Genomic DNA, 23,194 nt, shown 5'->3' with positions numbered 1-23,194 from the left:
GTTGGTACTAGTTTGTTAGAAAAAGTAAACACAATCCATGGAAATGACAGGAGGAAAGAGACTGACCCATAGCAACAAAGCAGACATGAAGTTGTCCCAGTGCCAGAGTTGTGAGGTCAGCCAGGGAGGCTAAAATGGAGAGTGAAGCTTTGACATCCAATGAGTACCTTGGTAAATACCAGGGTTGTGGGGTGATGCTCCATGCATAATTGCAAGCATGAGGAAAGTTTCTGCAATCAAGAAAGATGTTACATGAGGGGACTGAATAAACACCACACACACACACACACACACACACACACACACACACACACACACGCACCAGGAGTGGCACCTCTGCCCATATCTTAATGACCATAATCGCCAACATCCAGGCATGCATGGCTAACAGTCTCTACCCAAGACAGACTAACGAATGGCAATCCTCTTTCTTGAAGACCAGGCGTGTCTCCAGCATCCGGGCACTACAAGTAGACAACTGTCTGGAATCCCCAACATCCGGGCACCGCAAACAGCTAGTCTCTGTCCGGAGGCCGTTGAGGGCCCACGGTTCCTCAGAACGCCTCGGAGCGGCCCTTAGTGGCGTGGAGAAATGCCCTCCACGGCTTCACGGCTGGGGTCCACCCACGGGACGCAGACACCTCCACCCCAGAGGCGGTGGGTGGCGCAGTCGCCGCGAGAGCCGAAGAGGCAGGGGTCTGCGTCGGAGCAAGAGTTGTCACCCGTGCGGCAGGAGGCGCACGGAGGCCGAGGCTGCTGCCACACCGACTGCCTGGAGGCGCCGCTGTCGGTTGCCTTCCGGCGGCTGGGGGCCGCCATCGCCTCGCACCCCTGGGCCTTCCTGCTGGCGCCCGTGCTGCTGACCGCCGCGCTTGGCTCCGGGTTGGTCTTCCTGCCCGAGGACAGTGAAAGCCTGGAGGAGCAGTACACCCCGATCGGAAGCCCTGCCAAGGCCGAGCGGCGCTTCGTGCAGGGACATTTCAGCACCAATGACTCATACCGCTTCTCCGCCAGTAGGATGAGCTCCGAGTCCCACTTCGCGTCCATCCTGGTGGTGTCCCGCAACGAGTCCCTGCTGGAAGAAGACATCTTCCAGGAGGTGAACAGGCTGGACCAAGCTGTGCAGGCCCTGAGTGCAGTCCAGGAAGACGGAACGCAAATCCCATACAGCACGGTGTGCGCCAAGTACAAGGAGCTGTGCGTGCCCCCTAACCCACTGCTTGTCGCCTGGCAGAACGACTCGTTATTGTTGGACCTGAAGAACCTCACCTTCCCGGTATACAACATGTCCGGCCATATCATCTACATGGCCAGCTTCTTTGGGGGAAATGTCTTAGGCCAGGAGATGGGACAGAGCCGCCACCTCATAAAGTCCAAAGCCTTGAGACTGCTGTACTACCTGAAGACCGAGCAAGATGAGGACAGCAAGCGCAGCAAGGCGTGGCTGAACCACTTCATGGACCAGTTTAGGGACATGACGAGTGCGCTGGCTTTGGATAAGATCAAGGTATCTGGACTTCAGATTTGCAGGGATGTGTTCTTTTCACAGTAACCCTAGCCCTCCTGGAGCTGGGTGTGCTCCACTGTCTGGGAGCCTAATCCAACCTTGTCAACACGAATGACTTCTACAAAATCATAAATCCTTAGTAACAGTCGGTCAATAGCATAAATCCAGTATCAACCAGATAGATCTAAGTATAGAAAACTGAATTTCACAGGGTTTGGTTTTCCAGTCGTATCACTTGGAAATTCTTACTTTTAGTCTCTGGTTTCTGAGAGCTGCTAAAACTTTTTTTGGAACTGAGTGGGATTAAAAAACTAAAATTTAAGCAAAGTTCCATAGTGTTTAAAAGAAGATAATTAGCTCAGCAATTTTCAGGTTTGTTAACAGGTAAGGCACCTAGCTTTTAGTGTCAGACTTTTGTTAGATGTTCAGTAATTTCTGGGCCAGAAACACTAACACTAATAAATAAACCCATAAAAGTGAAACACCTCCTGGGAAGAGCCCTTGAAGACCTCCTTTCTTTTTTTTTTTTAATTTTTTTTTTTTATTTGACAGAGAAAGAGGGAGGGATAGAGAGACAGAGAGAGAGAATGGACCCTCCAGGACCTCCAGCCACTGCAAAGAACTTCAGAGGCATGTGTCCCTTGTGCATCTGGCTAACGTGGGTCCTGGGGAATAGAACCTGGGTCCTTTGGCTTTGCAGGCAAACACTTAACTGCTAAGCCATCCCTCCAGCCCAAGACCTGCTTTCTTGAAATGATGTTTATACAATAAAATACTAAAAGATACTAATAAGATTTAGAAAATGACACCATATCCATAGTCATTAGTGACATGATTTCATGATTTTATGTAAAACAGTTTGGGTATGTTCAAAAACACTTTGGGTTTTGAAGGGAACTTTGGAAAGCTCAATGCAGACTTTGCGGGAAGAAGCATATCTACATTATCCTCTCTATTCTAAATTACAATCCACATATTTTGATGTGTCTTATCAAGCAGCAAAACTGTTCCTGTAAAAAGTTCCAGCTCTCCAGTGTAACTCTTGTCAGATTTGGAATTGGTCTTCCTTTCCTGAGTATGTTTTTGTTCCAGGTGGTCTTCCTTACATCCCTTTTCAAACAGCGGGAATTGAAGGCAACTTCTAAGACAGTCATCCCTCTGTTCCACTTGTCATACAGTCTAGTCATACTGTTTGCAGTTATATCATGTTTCAGGTAAAACTTTTATTTTTTATTTCTTACTTTGACAAATTATTTTGAAGAAATGTAAACAATATAAAAATATACTAGCTTAACCATTTTAAGTATACTATTCAAAGCAATCACCAAAACTATCTGGTTTCCAAGTTTTTCCACCACCACAATATATACTCTGTGACCATTATGAAATAAATTCTTTTTTAAAATATTTTTCGTTTATTTTTATTTATTTATTTGAGAGCAACAGACAGAGAGAGAAAGAGGCAGATAGAGAGAGAGAATGGGCACGCGAGGGCCTCCAGCCACTGCGAACCCCCTTGTGCATCTGGCTAACATAGAATCGAGCCTCAAATCATGGTCCTTAGGCTACACAGGCAAATGCTTAACTGCTAAGCCATTTCTCCAGCCCATTATGCAATAACTTCTAAAACACCTCTCCCCCAGTCCCAAACTTCAATCTACTTTCTGCCTCTGAATTTGCCTATTCTAGAGACTTGTACTTTCTGTTCTTTATAAGTTATTCAGTCTAAAGCATTTTGTCACAGCAAACAGAACATACACTTCTGTCTGCTTTGGTTGCCTTCTCTCCCTTTTCTAGTCTTATAAGACTTGAAATTGGGTTATTTTATTTTATCACTCCTTTCATGTAGATATTTATAGCCAGAAACTTCCCTCTAAGCACCCTTGTTGCTTCATCCTTTTAATTACAATATGTAGCATGCTAATTCTGTTCCTCACTAAGTTGTTTCTAATGCTTCTTGTGGTTTCCTCTTTTAGAGTGGTATTGTTGGATTTTTTAATATTTGTTAATTTTTGAGTTGTTCTACTATTGATTTGTAGCTTTGTTATGCTCGTGGTTAGAAAAGGTATTTCATATAATTTCAGTTTTAAAAGTCTATTCAGACATGTTTTACAGCCTAATAGTCTATCCTGGGAGTTGTTTCATTTGCAGTTTAAGGAATATGTATCTATTTGGTTAAATGCTCTGTGAATCTCTGTGTAGTCTAATTTGTTTGTTCTGCTCTTCATTTTCTACATGTTCTTATTGATATTTTCTCTATGAAAACTATAACTCACATAATTTCATCATTCCTTTTATCACGTTTCTATGAAAAAGCTGAAGTGTTCCAAGAGTGTTTGTCAAATTAGTGGAATTGAAAGTTATTTTCCTGAATATATTTTGTTGCAAGTGCTTTTATTTATGACTTTGGATCTAAAACAAGTCTCTGGTAGACAGGATATTGTTGGACATGTTTCAACCATTTTGCAACCCTGTTTATTGAGAGTGTAATCCTTTTACATTTCAAATAATTTGTGATAATGGAAGACTTACTTTTGTTATTTTTTCTTTGTGTTCTGTATGCACTAGTACGTTTTCTTTCCATTTCCCCAATCATGCTTTGTTTTTATTTTTGAGACAAAGCCTCATAGCACAGGTTGCCTTAGAACTCAAATTTCCACCTTTGCATCCTGAGTGATTGGATTATAGGCATGCACCACTATGCCTAGATAATCATACTTCCTGTCATGTTTAGCTTATGTTTTCCTCAGGGAACTGTTTGTATTCCTTTCTCATTTCATTCTGATTTGTCTTCTAGAGATTTTCTTTGTGGTTATCATAGATGTTCCACACAATATCCTACATTTCAAGCAATAGATAGCAATGCATCATTTAATGATGGAGGAATGTGCAATTGGATTATTATGCAGACAGTAGAGTCTATTTCAGAGACCTCTATTATTCTTTGGCTGTAAAACTATACAATGTCTTACTGATATCTATGGGAAATTATAATGCAATGGCTAGTATTTATGTATCTATCACACTTAAATATAGAAAAGTACAGTAAATACAGTGTAAAAGATAAAAGTATTATACCTATATAGGTACTTGCCATTAATGGAGTTTGCAAGGCTTGGAGTTTCTCTAGGTGAGTCTATTTGTGAGTGCTTATAAAGGCTTAGGACATTATTATGCTAGTATAGACTTTATAAACTGAATACATAGGATAAACTAAATTTATTTTAAAATATTTAAGAGTAAATTTGCCTTATTTTAACTTTTTTTTATTTTTAAATATTTAATTTATTTGAGAGAAAGAAGAAGATAGAAAGAGAGAGAACATGGGGATACCAGGGACTCTAGCCACTGCAAACAAACTCTAGATGCATGTGCCACCTTGTGCATCTGGCTTTACAAGGGTACTGAGAAACTGAACACATGTCCTCAGGCCTGGCAGGCAAGCTCCTTAACCACTGAGCCATCTCTCTAGCCCTTCTTATTGTAACTTTAAAGAATCTCCCTCTCTCTTTCCTTCTTTCTTCCTTTTTTTCTGTATTTTAGAAGTTGTCATAATCAGCTTTATATTGCTGGGATAAACTTCCAAAATAGCCAGTTCATAGGAAGAAGGGTTTATTTTAACCTTATGGATCCAGGGGACATTTCCATAATGATAAGAGAGGCTAGTTCCCTTTCATGGGTCCACACAGAGAGAAATACCACCAGCAGCACCTTAAGAAAGCACACTCCAGAAACCCGAGTCAGAGTTCAAACACTCTGCATACCTTTGACTAGAATTCCAGTTCTGTACCCACACCTTAGGTTCTGGACCCTAGGATCCACTTACAATGACACCAAGTTACAAGCCTGAATTAAACTAAATTGGGCTGGTGAGACAGTTCAGTGATTAAGGTGCTTGACTGTGAAGCCTAAGGACACAGGTTCAGTCCCCACCCACAGAAGCCAGATGCACAAGATGGTGCATGGAAAGAAAGAAAGAGAGAGAGAGAGAGAGAGAGAGAGAGAGAGAGGGAGAGAGAGAGAGAGAGAGAGAGAAAGGGCCCTTCTAAATCTATTGTGGGGGATCCATTCAAACTACTACATTCTTCCACTGGCCCTCAGTAGATTCATTACCATTTCACATTGTATATTATTTAAGCTTGTAAGTTAGTGTCACTGTGGGTAGATCCTAAGGTCCAGCCCTATGGTGTGGGGGCAGATCTAGAATTCCACTCAAAGAATTCTTGAGCTCTGCCTAGGTTCCTGGAGCATGTTTATTATGGTGCTGGTGGTGGTATTTCTGTGTGGACATGTGGAAGGGGACCAGCCTCTCTCATCATTATGGAACTTCCCCTGGATCTGTTTAAAATAAAGCCTTCCTCCTATAAACTGTGTACAGTTTGGAAGATTATCTCAGCAATGTAAAGCTGACTACAGCAGAATTGGTATCAACAGTGGGGTGTCCTTACACAGTTAATCCGACAATATGGATTTGGACTTCATCAAGGTCAAAAAAGCTTCTAAGATCTTCACTGTGAATTTTGTTTTCTAAAATTTTATGTTAATTTTATTAGCATAAACTACTGGGTTTCATTGTGCCATTTTAAAACAAAATCTATTACATTTTCCCTCCCCTCTGTTACCCCTGTCTTTCTGTATCCTTTGTATGCTTCCACCCCCAGTACCCTCCTTTCTGTTTTCATGTCACATGTGTTCTGTTGCTCTACCCCTCTTCCTCAACACCTCTTTTCCTTTTCCCACGGTCTCCTTTCTATGTTAATAGTGTATACTCACACTTGTACCCTTATGTATAAACACACTTTAAAAAGCTAGGATCCCTATATAAGAATGTTCAATCTTTGTCTTTCTGAGTCACCACACTTGATGTGATAGTTTCCAGATCCATTCATTTCCTTGAAAATTTTGTCATTTCATTTTTATTTATATCTGAATGAAATTCCATTGTACATATAAGCATTTTTATTGGTATCATTCACTTCTTGATTGCCATCTAGTCTGGTTCCATTTCCTTGCAACTGGGAAACTAGAATGCACAGTTATCTCTATGGTAGCATATAGAGTTGTTTGAATATATACCCAGGATACAAAGGAATGAGATACCTCGGTCATATTGCATTTATGTTTTTAATTTTTGAAAGATTGCTATATTGATTTCTATAAGATCTATGCTAGTTTAAACTTCCATCAACAATGACTAATGGTTTCTCTTTTCCCATATTTTTGCCAGCATTTGTTATTTTGTTTTCTTTTTTAATATATCTTTTTTATTTATTTGTTTGAGAGAGATAGAAGCAGAGGGAGACAGAGAGAGAATGGGAAAACCAGGGCCTCTAGCCACTGCAAATGAAGTCCAGATGCATGTGCCACCTTGTGCATCTGGCTTACATGGGTACAGGAGAATCAAACCTAGGTCCTTAGGCTTTGCAGACATGTACCATAACCACTAAGCCATCTTCTAAGCCCTGTTTTGTTTTCTTGATGTTAGTCATTCTAATGGATGAGATGGAATTACAAAGTAGTTTTGATTTGCATTTCCCAGGTGACAAAGGATGTTTACCCCTTTTTTGCATGTGTGTGTATGGTGTATGTATATGTGTGTCTGTATGCATGTGGGGTCACATGTGTGGAGGCCAAATATTGACCTTAGGTGTCTTCCTTAATCATTCTAAACTTTATTATTTAAGAAAGTGTCTCTTAGTTAACTCAGAACTCACTGATTTGGCTACATAAGCTACCTAGAAAGCCCTGGGTATCCTCCTGTCCCTGTCTCCCTAGCTCTGGACTTATGGTTATGCATCACTGTACCTAACATTTTTGTGTGTGTGCTGGAGATCTGAACTCAGGTTCTCATGCTGGTGGAGCAAACACTTTACCTACTGAGCAATCTCTCCAATCCCACTGAGCCCTTTTTAAAATATGTTTTGGCCATGCACATTTCTTATCTTGAGAACTAGTTATTCATTTCATTAGCCCACTTATTGATTGATAGCTGGGGAGTTTTTTAGTATTTAATTTTTCCAGTTTTTGTAAACTCTAAATATTAATTCTCTGTCTGAAGTGTATTTGCCAAAGATTCTGCCCCATTCTGCAAGCTGTTTGTTCTGTCTGCTAAGTTTCCTTTTCTTTGAAGAATTTTAAAATTTTTATGTAGCTTAATTTGTTACTTCTTCAGGATTTTTTTCTGTGTTATGGGAGTCCTGTTCAGAAAATTCTTGCCTAGGCCTATATCATGTTATGATTTCCCTGTGTTTTCCTTTAGATGCTTTAGCATTTCAAAATTTAAATTAAAAATAATTATTTATTTGAGAAAAAGAAGAAAGGAAAGAAAGAGGGAATTTATGGGTACATCAGGTCTTCCTGCCACTGCAGACAACCTCCAGACATATGTGCCACTTTGTGTGTGTCATAGACAGCTTCACATTGCTGGGATGAACTTCCAAAGTAGGCATTGAAGGAATGGCATTCATTTGAAGTTTACAGATCCATGGGATGTTACCTAATGGCAAAGGAAGCTGGCTCCCTTTATCAGATCCACACACAGAAATAAAAGCAACCACCACCACATTCTAAGAACCCCAGGCCTAGATAGATCAAGCACTCTGCATCTCTTAGGGTGGGATTCAGATCAGCTATTAGTAACAAACACCTTAGGGATATACCCCAGCTAGGACTTCAAGAGCTATACTGAGTAAGAGTGGAGAGAGTGAGTGTCCTTCTCTAATTCCAGATTTGAGAGTAAATATTGTCAATTTTACCCCCTTTAATATAATGCTGGTGATTTGTTTGTTGTATATAGTATCCAAGACTTTTATCTTGAAGATATGTTGCATTTTATCAAATATATTTTCTGAATCTATCAAGAGATTTCTGTCATTAAATTAATTTATATTATATAAATATATATTCATTTACATATATTGAGCCAAGCTTGTATCCCTGATGAAACCCATTTGATCATGATGTATAATTTATTTATGTATTCTTTTTTTTTTTTCAAGGTAGGATCTTATTGCAACTCAGGCTGACCTGGAATGCAGTCTGTAGTCTCAGGCTGGTCTTGAACTCACAGTGTTTCTCCTATATCTGCCTCCCAAGTGCTGGGACTAAAGGCATGTAAAATTATGCGTGCCTAATTTCTTAATGCATTCTTTTATTCATTTGACAGGTATTTTGTTGAGAATTTTTGTATCTATGACAATCAGGAAAATTGGTGTATATATCCTTAGGAAGTACTTTGAAAATATATTTAGAAATCTAGAGGGCTGGAGAGATGGCTTAGTGGTTAAGGTCTTACCCATAAAGCCCACCAACCCCTGTTTGATTCCTCAGTGCCCATGTAAAACCAGCTGCACAAAGTGGTGTGTGCATCTGGAGTTCCTTTGCAGTAGCTAGAGGTCCTGGTGCCCCATTTCCCCTGCCCTCTGCCTTCTGGGCATGGTAACACATGCCTTTAATCCCAATACTCACTCAGGAAGCCAAGGTAGGAGGATCACTGTGAGTTTGAGGCCAGCCTGAGAATACATAGTGAATTCCAGATCAGCTTGGGCTACAGCAAGACCCTATCTCAAAAAAAACAAAAACAACAACAAAAAAAAGCAAAAAAGACAAAAAAGAAAGTAAGAAAGACAGAAAAAGCTGGAAAACCTAAAAGAAATGTAATCTTTTTTTTTTTTCTTTTTGTATGTTCATCTGGCTTTGGGATCAGGGTAACACTGGGTTCATAGAATGAGTTTCATGGTGTTCCTTCTCTTTCTATTTGTGGAATAGCTTTCGAACTGTTAGCATTCATTGGGCTGGACAGACTTCCTATTCCAGCATGAGGACCTGAGTTCAGTCCTTAGCATTCATGTAAATCACAAGGTGTGTACATGAATAGTTTTAACCCTGGTAGGAAGCAGAGACAGGAGAATCACTGGGGATTGCTTAAAATTTGTAAGCTCCAGTTTCAGTGAGAGACCCTGTTTCAAGGAAACCAGGCAGAAGATCAATAGAGGAGGATAACTGATATATTCTTCTTACCTCTGCATATGTTATACACACAGTACATGCATCCATATACATGTGTATAAACCACGCACATACACACAAAAATAGATTTTCCATAAAAGTTTGATAGAATTCAATCAATAGCAGTCTTGGACTTTTCTTGGTGGAGTGACTTTTAATTAGTGTTTCAATCTTGTTATTAATTATGTGTCTATTTGAATTATTTGTATCTTCTGGCTTTAATATTGGTAGGTCATATGTGTTTAGAAATTTACCCATTTCTTGATCTTCTAACTTTTGGGAATATGAGGTTTTAAAATATTCACTGATGGTCTTCTATATTTCACTGAGTCAGTTCTACCAACTCTCTTTCTTTTTTTTTTTTTTTTGGTTTTGCAAGATAGGGTTTCACTCTAGCCCAGACTGACCTGGAATTCACTATGGAGTCTCAGGGTGGCCTCGAACTCACAGCAATATCCTCCTACCTCTGCCTCCCGAGTGCTGGGATTAAAGGCGTGCGCCACCATGCCCAGCAACCAACTCTCTTTCTATCTCTAATTTTATTCATTGAGTCTTCTTCCATTTATTTTTTTTTATTTTTTGATGTACAGTCTCACTATCACTCAGGCTGACCTGGAATTCACTATGTAGTTTCAGGGTGGCCTTAAACTCATGGTGAATCCTCCTACCTCTACCTTCCAAGTGCTGTAACTAAAGACATGGGCCACCATGTCCAGATTTCTTCCATGTTTTGCTAGACTGGTGTTATAGACAGTTTCATACTGCTGGATGAACATCCAAACCAGACATAGTTTATGGGAGGAATGGGATTTATTTCAAGCTTATAGATCAAGGGGAAGTTTCATAATGGTGAAAGAAGCTGGTCCCCTTTCACAACTCTGCACAGAGAGAAAAAAACACCACCAGTACCACAAGTAGCAGCAAAAATAAATAACTAAAATCATTAGCCAAAAAGCAGGGAACCCAGTCAGAGTTCACTCTGCATACCTTGGGCTGTAATTCAGATTTTCCCCCAATGAGAACACCTCCCCCCCTCCCGCTCGCCATAGCAGGAGTTTGCTTGTCAGAGACAGAAGCTGAAAACTCATACCTGAATCTATTGGGTAACAGATTCAAACTACCACATTACATCCCTGGTCCCTAATAGACTTGTGAACATCTTACCTTGCAAATTATTTATAGTATAAAGGTCTCATAGTCTCTGTTAACCTTATGACTGTCTCTGAATTGTGAGTCCTATAAAATCAAACAAGTTGCATTATTCTAATATAAAATGGCACAAAGTAAGTATTTCCATTGCTATAGTGCATAACAAGAAGAAATTGGACCAATGCAAAATCAGTAACCACCAGGTAAATATCAAATACCTGCAGTTAAAATCCAACATCCTACAGATTCTGGATTTTCCAATTCTGTCCCTCCAACTGGGCTGAGTAGCCAGGGAAAGCTTTCATCCCAAACCAACAGCACTCCATGGTACCCCTTGCATAGTCCTGGTACATTCAAAACACCTTTGGGTCTCCATGCAAACCACAGCACATTTTCAAATGGCTTTCCTGGTCTCTTTGTTATGGTCATCACACCCTGCCTATATGCCTCATCTCAGCAGTGGCTTCTGGAATTGTGTCTACTTCATGACCCACTCCACACACTTTTCATGCTTCTAAAACCAATACCACGTGTGTAGGACACATCCATGCTGTTATTTCAGGGATGAAATAAATTATCTTGAAGTTTCCTTTCAGTTATCTCCTTTCAAACAAGTTTTCATTTCTACCATTAAGTCTTTCCTCATGCATCCTTTCCATTGTTTCAATGTAAAGCAGTTGGGCCATCCTTAATCATGGTAATACTTCCTTAACAATAGCAGCTTCAGCAACAGTCTGTGTCAGTAACCTAAAACTTGTATGAATTTTCCAACTTTAAATGTCTCAGTTATATATCTTCTACAAAGCACATTATTCCATTACAGATTTAACATTGATCAAACTCCCTGGACTTTGGCAGAAGAATGCAGCTAGCCCTTATGCCAATAGTTCAGTTCCCACAAAGTTCTCTGAAGTCTTTTCTTCCTCTTAGAAAGTTCATAAGAAAAACCTCCAAATGCAGTTCTCTCTGCACTTAGCATTTTCAAACTTTCACCAGAATTACCTATAAAACTTGGATCATCACTCTGGAAGTCATCTTTAGTTGCAAATACCAAGTCCATGACTATTCCTCCAGAACAAAAGTTCCAAAAGACCAAAACCCACAAGGTTAAATTCATCTCAGAAATTATCCCACTTCTTAGTACCAATTTCTATTGTAGACAGCTCCATATTGCTGGGATGAACCTCCAATCTAGACTCAGTTTATGGGAAGAATAATATTTATTTCATGTTTACAGGTCTAGGGAAAATTCCATAATGGAGGAAAAAGTTGGACCCCTTTCACAGATCCATGCAGAGAGAAAATCCACCAGCAACACCACAAGCAAGAACAAAAAAAAAAAAAAAAAAAAAAAAAAGGAAGCAGCCAAATAGCAAGGAACCCAGGAAGAGTTCACTCTGCATACCTTAGGCTTGAGTTCAGATTCACCCATAATGATAAGCTTTACCACCCACTTCCCTTAGCAGGAGTCTGCCTGCTAGTAGCAAAAGCTGCAAACTCAATTTAATAACATCTGAATCTACTGGGAGACATAGATTGATAATGCTACAATTTGCGAGGGGTTTATCAATCTAGAAAAATTAAATATTTTCCAAAATGTAACTCTTGATTAATTCTATGTATTGTTCTTTTTGGTCTCTATTTTATTAACTTTTTTTCCTAATTTTTATTATTTCTTACTGGGTTTGGAATTGGATTCTTTTGTTTTTGTAGAACATTAAAGTACACAATTAGGTTATTTGTTTCAAGTGTATCTCATCTTTTGATATTTTATTTATTTGTTTTATATTTTTTTTAATTTTATTTATTTGAGAGCGACAGACATAGAGAGAAAGACAGATAGAGGGAGAGGGAGAGAATGGGCGCGCCAGGGCTTCCAGCCACTGCAAACGAACTCCAGACGCGTGCACCCCCTTGTGCATCTGGCTAACGTGGGACCTGGGGAACTGAGCCTCGAACCGGGGTCCTTAGGCTTCACAGGCAAGCGCTTAACCACTAAGCCATCTCTCCAGCCCCAGATATTTTATTTATTTGAAAGAGAGAGAATAGGCATGCCAGGGCCTCTAGCTACTGCAAACAAACCCCAGGCACATGTGCCACCTTGTACATCTGGTTTATGTGGGTACTGTGGCATCATATCTAAATTCTTAGGCTTTGCAGGCAAGTACATTAAACACCAAGCCATCTCTGAGCCCTGTCTCTTAGTTTTTTCATGTGAGTACTATAAATTTTCTTCTTTGGGCCTAGTAGGTTGTGGTATCATTTTCATTTGTTTCTTGAAATTTTTAAATTTCCTCCATGATTTTTTTTCAAGGTAGGGTTTCACTTTAGCTCAGGCTGACCTGTAATCTCAGGGTCACCTCGAACTCATGGTCATCCTTCTACCTCTGCTTCCCATGTACTGGGATTAAAGGCATGTGCCACCATGCCTGGCTTCTGTGATTTTTTACATATGCTGTTAATTCAAAAATGTAGTTTCTGGGCTGGAGAGATGGCTTAGCAATTAAGCGCTTGCCTGTGAAGCCTAAGGACCCCGGTTCGAGGCTCGGTTCCCCAGGTCCCACGTTAGCCAGATGCACAAGGGGGTGCATGCGTCTGGAGTTCGTTTGCAGAGGCTGGAAGCCCTGGCGCACCCATTCTCTCTCTCTCCCTCTATCTGTCTTTCTCTCTGTGTCTGTCGCTCTCAAATAAATAAATAAAAAATGACCAAAAAAATTTTTTAAAAAAATGTAGTTTCTGCGGATGGAGAGATGGCTCAGCAGTTAAGGCACTTGCCTGCAAAGCCTAATAACCCTGGTTCTATGCTTCCCCTTTGACAGTTCATGAACCAAGCCTTCACAGTTCACAATTCTCTCTGCAATTAACATTTTCATACTTCCACCAGAATAACACATCATCCTCCATTTACTGCACCATTGTCCAATCCAAAGCACCAAGTCCTTCCACATTTCTCTAGCCCACATCCAAATGACCAAAATGCACATGGACAGATTTGTCACAGTAATAGCTTTCTTCTCAACCAATTCTACTGTTGAATTTACCTTCTGGTTGCTAGCACAAAGCACTCAACAAAAAGCAGTTTATGGGAGGAAAGGATTTATTTTGGCTTACAGACATAAGGGGAAGCTCCATGGTGGCAGGGAAACCACATCACATCCTGGCCAACATCAGGTGGACAACAGCAGCAGGAGAGGAGAGTGTGCCAAACATTGTCAAGGGGAAGCCAGCTATAACATCCATAAGCCTGGCCCCAATGACACACCTCCTCCACTGAGAATCCAATTCCCAAATTGGCATCAGCTGAGGATAAAGCATTCAGAACACATGTTTATGGGGGATACCTAATTCAAACTATTACATATAAATACCTCACTAGCTAAGTGTATTTCTTGGAGATAGCTGAATCTTGCTTCTGGACCCAGTCAGTTAGTTTGCATCTCTTTATTGGTGAGTTCAGGTAATTTCCATTTAAAATCATTATTGAATCAGATTTACCATTTCCTATGACTTTGTTTGGGTGATGTTCTACTTGGCTGGTTCTTGACATTCTCTTCCTCCCTTGTTAGTCTGGAAGTTTGCTGTCCTTGCTGTGTTGGACACAATTGACTTTTTGTGCATATCTTACTCTCATGGAGTATATTCTGTTATGCGCTCTCATGGATAAGATGTTCTTTTTGTTTTTATCTCTCTGGGTACAGTATTCCTTTGAGAATTTTCTGCAGTGCTGGTTTGTGTGTTATGAATTTCCTCAATTTGTAGCTGTTTTGTAATAACTATTTCTCCATGAACTTGGAAAGATAATTGCCACGGGTATAGCAGTCCTGGTTTGTAGTTACTTTCCATGGTTTTAATATATTATCTTTCCTAGATTTGGAAATTGCTATTAAAAAGTCTAAATTTACTTTGATATTCTTGCTGCTTAATTTGAGATCATTTTTTTCTTCCTTGTAGCTTTTAATGTTTTTGCTTCTTTTTTGCTTTGTATCTTTGACTATGATGTTGTAGAGCAGTTCTTCCACAGTTATATTTATTTAGGGATTCTAAATGTCTCTGATATTTGGATATAGAATGCTTCATCTATGTGAAATTTTCTATTCAATTTCACTAAATAACTTGTTTCTGTCTTTTGACTTTATTTTGGCTTTTTCTTCTGCCCCATGAATTCTTAGATTTGTACTCTTGAGTTTATTTCAGACTTACTAGAAGTATTGGATACATGATTTTTCCCTTATATACTTCTGAGTGTATTCTTGTCTTACTGTTGTCATCCATCCCTGAAATTTATTCTTCTGCATAGTGTTGTGTATTGATGACACTTTATGATGTGCTTTTTATTTGCTTGATTATTTTAAGTGAAGTTCTCTTACCTCTGTTCCTATCTAGTCCATAACACATTCCATCCTGTTGGTCTTATATACACATACTTGAAAACTATACCTTGCACATGAGCATTTACCTCCCACAGATCCCTTGTTTAATACCTACATGGGTCTATAGTCCATTGCATCCATTAGAATAATAAGACTGCATTATTCACTATACTTATACTTTCATAAGTGGTGACATGTTAATATCCTAGAGTACTTCATAATTATACAATTTTATGAAAATGACAAAGGTACACAAAATGTCAGCTTGAGTTGTGTTATAATCTAGAAATAAACCAGGCATGATGGCACACACCTTTAAGCCCAGCACTAGCGAGGAAGAGGTAGGATGATCTCTGTGAGTTCAAGGCCAGCCTAGAACTACAGAGTGAGTACCAGGTCAGCCTGGACTAGAGTGAGACCCTAGATGGAAAACAAAACAAAACAAAAAATAGGAAATGCTTATCAATGAACTATAAGCTATTTTAAACTCATGTTAAAATCTATTTCAAGTAAAATGTGGACCCATCAACAAGCATAAACATTTTTTTTAAGTGAAATAATTTATCTGGCCTTTTTCTGCAATGTAAGCAGAAGATTTAGGAAACTGGCCATGTTGTTGCCAATGATGCCTAAATCTGCCTGTGTATTTGAATTGTTTGAGAAGGATGTTTTGCATAAAAATTCTGTTGCATCATACTTAATGAGTCAGGATATGCATAGTTCAGTTCCAGGAAAAGCAAAGTTAGTAGACATTCTCTTGGTGGTTCTGATAGGCTACTTAAACTCAGATCCTTCTTGGAGCTAGAATATCCTCAGGCACCTCAAGTTCCTACAGGAATCTGTTTTCTTTCATTGTCTATTGAATAATAAAGGAAGAGACATTTAGACAATGTTAACCAAGCAACTGTCAAAGTCTATAACCAACAATATGCCCAGTCCCCATCTCTTGAATATATCACATCAAAAGAAATCCCAAAGGCCAATATGAAGAATGGAAATACACATGTCTTATAGAATTTTCAGCTCTACTAATCTTTCTGATTTGTTCACCTTCTTTGTCTTCTTATACTCTTTTTAAAAAAAAATAAATTCTTTATCTGCAAGCAGAGAGACAGAATGAGCCTGAGAGGGCCTCCAGCTGCTGCAAATGAACTCCAGATGCATATGCCGCTGTTCATCTGGCTTTTTTGTACCAGGGAATCAACTGCAGGTTGCTAGGCTTTGCAAGCAAGCACTTAACGATTGAGACATCTTCCATTCCTATCTTTTTACACTCTTGCAGTCCAATATTAATGTATTTAGAAAGCACACTAATAAAATTTCATTGTGCCCTGGAATTTTGCTGTAGATGTGTATTGATTTAGGAAAAAGTGAAATACAACCATGATATGTGTCCCATGAAATGTTATATATCTGAGTGAGATTTACCATTTGTTTATTTTGCATAGTATGTGGTATAGGCACATATATGTATTTGTGCTGATCTGCTGCCCTGTGTATATATATGAAGACATGTTTTTCTTTGAGGTGGAGTGTTTTACTGACTCGAGAGCTTGTTTTTGTTTACTTGCTGTTTGTTGGTTTTGAGCCCCAGTGACACTTGTACTCTCAGGCCTTCATGCTTGCATGGAAAATACACTTAACGACAAAGCCGTCTCCTTAGCCCCTTGAATGAAATTTTCATTAAAAACATCATTGCAATATTTCCTCTGTTTTAGAATCATTGGCTGTGGTTGGGGAGATAGTAAAATGCTTGAGAAAACATAAGGACCTGAGTTCAATCCCCAGAACCCACATAAAAATGTTGGAAGTAGTAACAAATGACTGTAGTTCCAAAGCTAAGGAGGTGGAGATGGACATATCAATGGGGCCTATCAGCTAGCCAGTCTATCCTAATTGATGAGCTCCAGGTTGATGAACAACCTTGTTTCAACAAGAGGTATACTGGAGGTTGCCCTCTAGCCTCTACATGTACATGTTATATATACACAAACACATACTCACATATGCTCACATACAAACACGTATATATACAAACATTCATATTATCCACACATGCAAAAATAAATAAATAAGCCTGACCCCTGAATACATCTGTGTTTTTATTTGTCTTGCTATGTGGGCTCTTTTATACATGCATTCCTACCAAGATGGCATCTACCAAGTTATTACACAGCAAGAGACCCTTGCAAAGATGAAATTTCATGCTTTTGAACATCTAGAACTATAAGCTAAGTAAACAATTTTCTTTTTTCTTTTTTTTTAAATATTTTGTTCATTTTTTATTTATTTGAGAGTGACAGACACAGAGAGAAAGACAGATAGAGGGAGAGAGAGAGAATGGGCGCGCCAGGGCTTCCAGCCTCTGCAAACGAACTCCAGATGCGTGCGCCCCCTTGTGCATCTGGCTAACGTGGGACCTGGGGAACCGAGCCTCGAACCGGGGTCCTTAGGCTTCACAGGCAAGCGCTTAACCACTAAGCCATCTCTCCAGCCCAACAATTTTATTTTTTTAGGAACCTAGCCTCAAGTAGTTTACTATAGCAACAGAAGTTGGATAAAAATGAGAGGGAGTAAGTAGATTTGTTAGGTAGTTTAGGGTAACTGCGCCCCTTTACAAAGATATTCTCCACTACCTACTGTATCCCCTTCACACCCTTCTACATGTCAGAGCAGAGCTAACCGCTGAAGTATCTTATTAAATTATGGTATTCTTGCATGCTACTCTGCTCTTGTATGGTTGCCAGATTCCTAACGTTGGTGTCCCCTCTTTTTTGTCAGTTGGTATAGGGTAGTGCCTCTGAGTTTAAGGTCTCCAGCAGACAAATATGAAAATTATCATCCCAGAGGTTTCTGACTAGGTATCCAACCCAGTAGGTAGTGAGAAGCTACCACCACAAATTGCCTGATTTTTTTCCTGTACATTTACAGAGTGGATTGTATACGAAACAAAATGTGGGTTGCAATCCTTGGAGTGGTCTCCGTGGCTATGTCAGTGGTGAGTAGCTTTGGTCTGATGCTGCACATCGGAGTTCCATTTGTGATCATAGTTGCAAATTCACCATTTCTTATTCTTGGTGAGTAAAACAAAATGTGAGGCTGCATATGATATATATGGAACTGTGGGGTAACAAAGGAATTAGTTGTATTGAGGAGGCTGCACAGGCCCCAAATGAGATGTCAGGAAATAGGAAGTTCAGATTTAATTATATGTCTGTAGAGTTGGAAGAATCTACTGGCCCACATAAACAGGGAACATGAACAGCAGTTCACACAGAAAACAAAGTAATAGTCACTGAAAATACAAGAAAAATAATTTGACCTCTCAATTGATCAAGAGATACAGTTAAACTAAAAGTAGATTGTTTTCTTTCTAGATTTACCAGTATGTATTCATTATGTCAGTTCTGCTCCTCTAGAGAATGCTTAATACTACTGGAGAGATTACAGAAGTCTTTGTATTTATGCTACTTTCAGAATTTATTTTATAGTAAGCATGAAAAATCTATATCTATCTGTCTATTTATCTCTATCATCTATCTGTCCATCCATCCTTAGAAATTGAGCAAATTTGAAGAAATAAGTTTTAGTTTTCTGGAGGAGATGGTAAATGAGTTTGCTCTGCATGTCGATTTAACTGACTCTTCAGGTCTTTCCTATACATGTTCCCAGGCACAGTGATCCCCACAGCCTAGAATAACTATAGTGACTTATTACCCATAAGCCATTTTGTCATCTGTGTATCCACAGGGATATGTGTGTACATAGGCATAGGTGATTCCAGCAAATCAATAACAATGTGGGGACAATATATGAAAGATGTTGCATAAGTAATATAATTGGTTTTTAAACAATTGCCTAGCTGAAAGCAACTGAAATATTCAATGCTGGAAGCCATGGGCATGCCACAAGCAGTTTATGAGAATCCCTACTTCTGTGTCTGTTTGAATCTCTACATCAGTCATGTCTATGAATATCTGAACTATAGGCCTGGCATATTCCCAGCATTTTCCCAGCATTTACTTGTAATATATGGGGGAAAATATAAACTAAGATTAGCATTACAGTTCTGAGGTCTGATGTTATGGCAAGACTTAAGGAAAAGTGAAAACAGTGTGAACTGCAGTAGGTGTGAGGGAGGTGAAATTCATCCTCAGCAGACTCACAATGTCCTTTATCATCCCCTTTCTTTGAAATTTTCCTTTCTTCTTGACAACATTAAAATCCTCATTTTTGTTTCAAACCAATCATAAAATGTCACTTTGGAATGGAGCTAATTACCTAGTAGGCATTGGTACATAGAATGTGTGTGTGTGTGTGTGTGTGTGTGTGTGTGTGTGTGTGTGTGTATGTGGGGGCCAGGATGCCTTTTTTTGCTTGTGTGTATGTGGTGTGGTGTATTCACAAATGTGTGCAGTTGTTTGCACCCCATACATATACATGTGGAGACCAGAGGATAATGTTGCTTATCTACATATTTCTTGAGACAGGATCACTTCCTTAACTTGGAGTCACAGTGAGCCCTAGAGATTCTCAGATGTCCACCCCCAACAGACTGATATTACAGATATATATATGTGTGTGTGTGTGTGTGTGTGTTCAGACTTTTACATGGGTTCTGAGGAGTTGAACTTGGCAGTCTATAGCTGAAGAGGCTTTTGTACTTAAGCAGCAAGTGTTCTTAACTGTCAAGCCATCACATGAGCCCATACCCAGCACTTTTATGTGGGTTCTTAGGATTGAACTCAGAATCTCCTGCTTTCAAGCCTTCCCAGCAGCTCAAAGGATTCTTTTTTTTCCCCCTTTTCTTTTATGTTAGGGTTTTGATCTAACCCAGGCTTACCTGGAATTCATTCTGTAGACTCAGGCTGGCCTTGGACTCATGATGAGTCTTCTACTACAGCCTCCGAAGTGCTGGAATAAAACATATGAGCCCCCATACCCAGGTCCCTGAAGATGATTCTTAAGATTCATTCTAATGTAGGTTTCTGATCTCAGGAGAAGTGAGACAGTGCCTCCTTCATAGAATGCTTGGTTGCAGGAACACTAGGTTTGTGAAGGTGCCTGTGTGTGCCTCTGTATGTCTATAAACTGATAACATTCAGATGTTTTCATACTAGGCTGATGTTAACAGTAAATACATTCATACAGCTTACGTTTTAACAACAGAATGTTGGGTGGCTGTATTTGTACATTAGTGTGAAAGTGATTATGGGATCAAAAATACATTGTTGCTTCAATTGGCACTCATTCAGCCAGATGACCACATTTCATCATGAAGACACCGTTGAGTGAGCATTAGAAATAGAGTACCCCATGTTATGTGCTGATAACCTAGGTATGATCAATCTGGGCTGGAGATATGGCTCAGTCTCAGGTGTTCATTGCAGTGGCTAGAGGATGTGGTACACCTCTTCTCTCTATCTGCCTCTCTCTCTCTCTCTCTCTTCCTCAAAATAAATAAATAAATAAACAAAACCAGCTAGTTATACAAAAAGGAAACTGATCAATCTATGTTTACTTTTGGTGTATATTAAGAAATATGAAGATTCTGTTCTTTTATTTTTAAAACAGGTATTGGGGTTGATGACATGTTTATCATGATTTCTGCCTGGCAGAGGACCAGCCTTGGGGACAGCATAAAAGACCGACTCTCCAATGTGTATTCAAAGGTGGCAGTATCTATTACAATCACCACTCTTACCAACATCTTTGCCTTTTATACAGGGATTACCAGCTCTTTCAGGTCCATACAATACTTCTGCATCTATACAGGAACAACATTGATGTTTTGTTATATTTATTGCATCACCTTTTTTGGAGCAGCTATGGCCCTAGATGGTAAAAGGGAAGTAGGCTGCCTACGCTGGGTAGAAAAGGCAAGCTCAAGATATTCCTCTCTGAAAAAGGCCTGCTGCATTCCATTTGGTTCTAACTTATATGAACATGGTGATGACAATCATCCAATGGACTTGTTCTTTAGAGACTATTTTGGTCCTTTTCTGACAAATGCCAAAGTCAAGTTTTTGGTAGTGCTGCTATATATTTCTTATCTCATAAGCAGTATATATGGATGTTACCAAGTAAAGGAAGGTTTAGACCTTCGAAATCTTGCCAGTGATGACTCCTACATCATACCATATTTTAATACAGAAGAAGAATTTTTTTCATATTATGGCCCAAGGGTTATGGTAATTGTTTCTGAAAGTGTTGACTACTGGGATGAAGATATAAGGCAAAAACTGGAAAAATGTATGATCACGTTTGAAGAAAATGGATATGTAGATAAAAATCTTACACGGTTTTGGTTGCAAGCTTATCTTCAATATCTGAATAATAGTGGAAATGATCCTAATAATAAGAATACTTTTATGAATAATATTTCTGGTTTTTTAAGTATTTTTCCCTTTTTTACATATGATATTAATTTTTCATCTTATGAAATCACTTCTTCCCGGGGCTTCATTCAGACTATACAAGTTTCTTCTTCAGACAAGAAGAAGAGGATGTTATTCCAGTTACGAAACATAGCTAAAAATTGTGAAGTTCCTGTTATGGTATATAACCATGCATTCATATATTTTGATCAATATTCTGTAATAATAGAAAACACTATTCGAAATGTCTTAATTGCATCCTTAGCTATGTTTGTTGTTGCCTTGTTGTTAATTCCTCATCCAGTATGTTCATTGTGGGTCACATTTGCTATTGCTTCTGTGATTGTGGGAGTAACAGGTTTCATGGCACTCTGGCGTGTTGATCTTGATTCCATATCCATGGTTTATCTTATTATTTGCATAGGGTTTTCATTTGATTTTTCTGCACATATCTCCTATGCATTTGTTGCCAGTTCTGAGGACACAGTAAATAAAAAATTAGTAGAAGCATTATATATGCTAGGGTATCCAGTACTTCAAAGTGCAGTTTCAACAATACTAGGGGTGTGTGTTTTAGCTGTGGCTAAAGCATATATCTTCAGGACGTTTTTTAAAATTATGTTTCTTGTTATGCTTTTTGGGGTTGCTCATGGCCTAATTTTTATTCCAGTATTTTTAACCTTTTTTTGAAGGCTTGTTTAAATATTCACTAACACATACACTGTTAATACTAATTAATAGAAAAAAATAGAGATAAAAATAGAAAGGGGGTTGTTGGGTTGGAGGAACTAAGGGAAGAGGAGGTAGAAAGGGAGGGTAATGGGGGATATAAGCAGAGTATATCATATGCATGTGTAAAAGTATCCCAATGAGAACGATTAGTTTGTACAACGGATATACACTAGTGAAAATATATAAGTATTTGATAATTAAAAACTGATATAAAGGTTGAAAAGAGTTAATATACTTTAAAGGTATGTTTCCTTGATTTGGAAATTCCACTGTAAATTATTATTTACATAGTCTGAGAAGAAATAGTCCTACATTAAAATATAATTACTAAATGCAAACAGTGCCATTGTCTTTATTCTAGAATATGGTATAACTGTCCATTTTCCCTTTTACTTCATCATTAGAAGTTTACTCCTAGAATTCTAGCAGTTTACATGTCATCCATACTATAAATAGAATATTATTTTCGTTATACTTGTTACATTTAGTCTTATATGCAAATGCAACTTGCAATTTACCCCTAGTGAGAGGTTCCCCCAACACTTTCTTAATGGTTTAAATTGATACAGAGAAGTTAAAGCTTATAAATTCAAGTTATCATTTTTAATGGCCAAGGCTTACTCTGTTCTATAAAATGTTTGACAACTCGAAAGTTATAAAAAATTTACCTGTGGGTTTCTGTCAAAGCTAGTAGTTTTCAACTTCACATTTGGGTGTATGATCCATACACTTGTATTTGTTAAGAGACAATGAGCAGCAGTTCATTTTTTTTTCCATAATAGCTAGTTGTCCCAGTCTTGTATATAAAAAGATTATCATTTTGTATAGCATTACCTTGACACCAAAACTAAAAGTCAGGCACATTCTATGTGGCTCTGTATCCATATTACTAATTTGTATGTGTACACAGAGGCGGCATTCCTCTGCCTTGAATATCAAAGCCATCTGTTAATTCTGGTAATTAGGTTGTGTAATGTACTTAGCATTCTTAGCATTTTTCTTGTTTTCCAAGTTGTTTGAGCTGTTCTAGATCCTTTGTATCTGCATGCTAA

General features: G+C 38.8%; 1 protein-coding gene across 1 annotated transcript; it reads left to right on the top strand.

The window, feature by feature from the left end:
* Positions 1-592: 592 nt before the first annotated feature.
* Ptchd3 (patched domain containing 3) lies at positions 593-22,447 on the top strand. The gene is made up of 4 exons (XM_004653405.2): positions 593-1,507; positions 2,600-2,721; positions 17,965-18,110; positions 20,608-22,447. Exons 1-4 carry the CDS (start codon positions 593-595, stop codon positions 22,098-22,100), a joined length of 2,676 nt encoding a protein of 891 aa, XP_004653462.2. The 3' UTR covers positions 22,101-22,447.
* The last annotated feature ends 747 nt before the right edge of the window (positions 22,448-23,194 follow it).

Source organism: Jaculus jaculus, chromosome 1 (genome assembly GCF_020740685.1).
Source record: "Jaculus jaculus isolate mJacJac1 chromosome 1, mJacJac1.mat.Y.cur, whole genome shotgun sequence".
Lineage (NCBI taxonomy): Eukaryota > Metazoa > Chordata > Mammalia > Rodentia > Dipodidae > Jaculus > Jaculus jaculus.
This window is presented reverse-complemented; position numbering and strand designations above follow the sequence as displayed.

What these genes read in the sequence shown, in the direction of transcription:
- Ptchd3 (XM_004653405.2), top strand. Translation starts at nt 593, where the DNA reads ATGCCCTCCACGGCTTCACGGCTGGGGTCCACCCACGGGACGCAGACA. An exon ending in TGGCTTTGGATAAGATCAAG is followed by an intron (nt 1,508 to 2,599) that starts GTATCTGGACTT and finishes TTTTTGTTCCAG; the next exon opens with GTGGTCTTCCTTACATCCCT. An exon ending in GCAGTTATATCATGTTTCAG is followed by an intron (nt 2,722 to 17,964) that starts GTAAAACTTTTA and finishes GTACATTTACAG; the next exon opens with AGTGGATTGTATACGAAACA.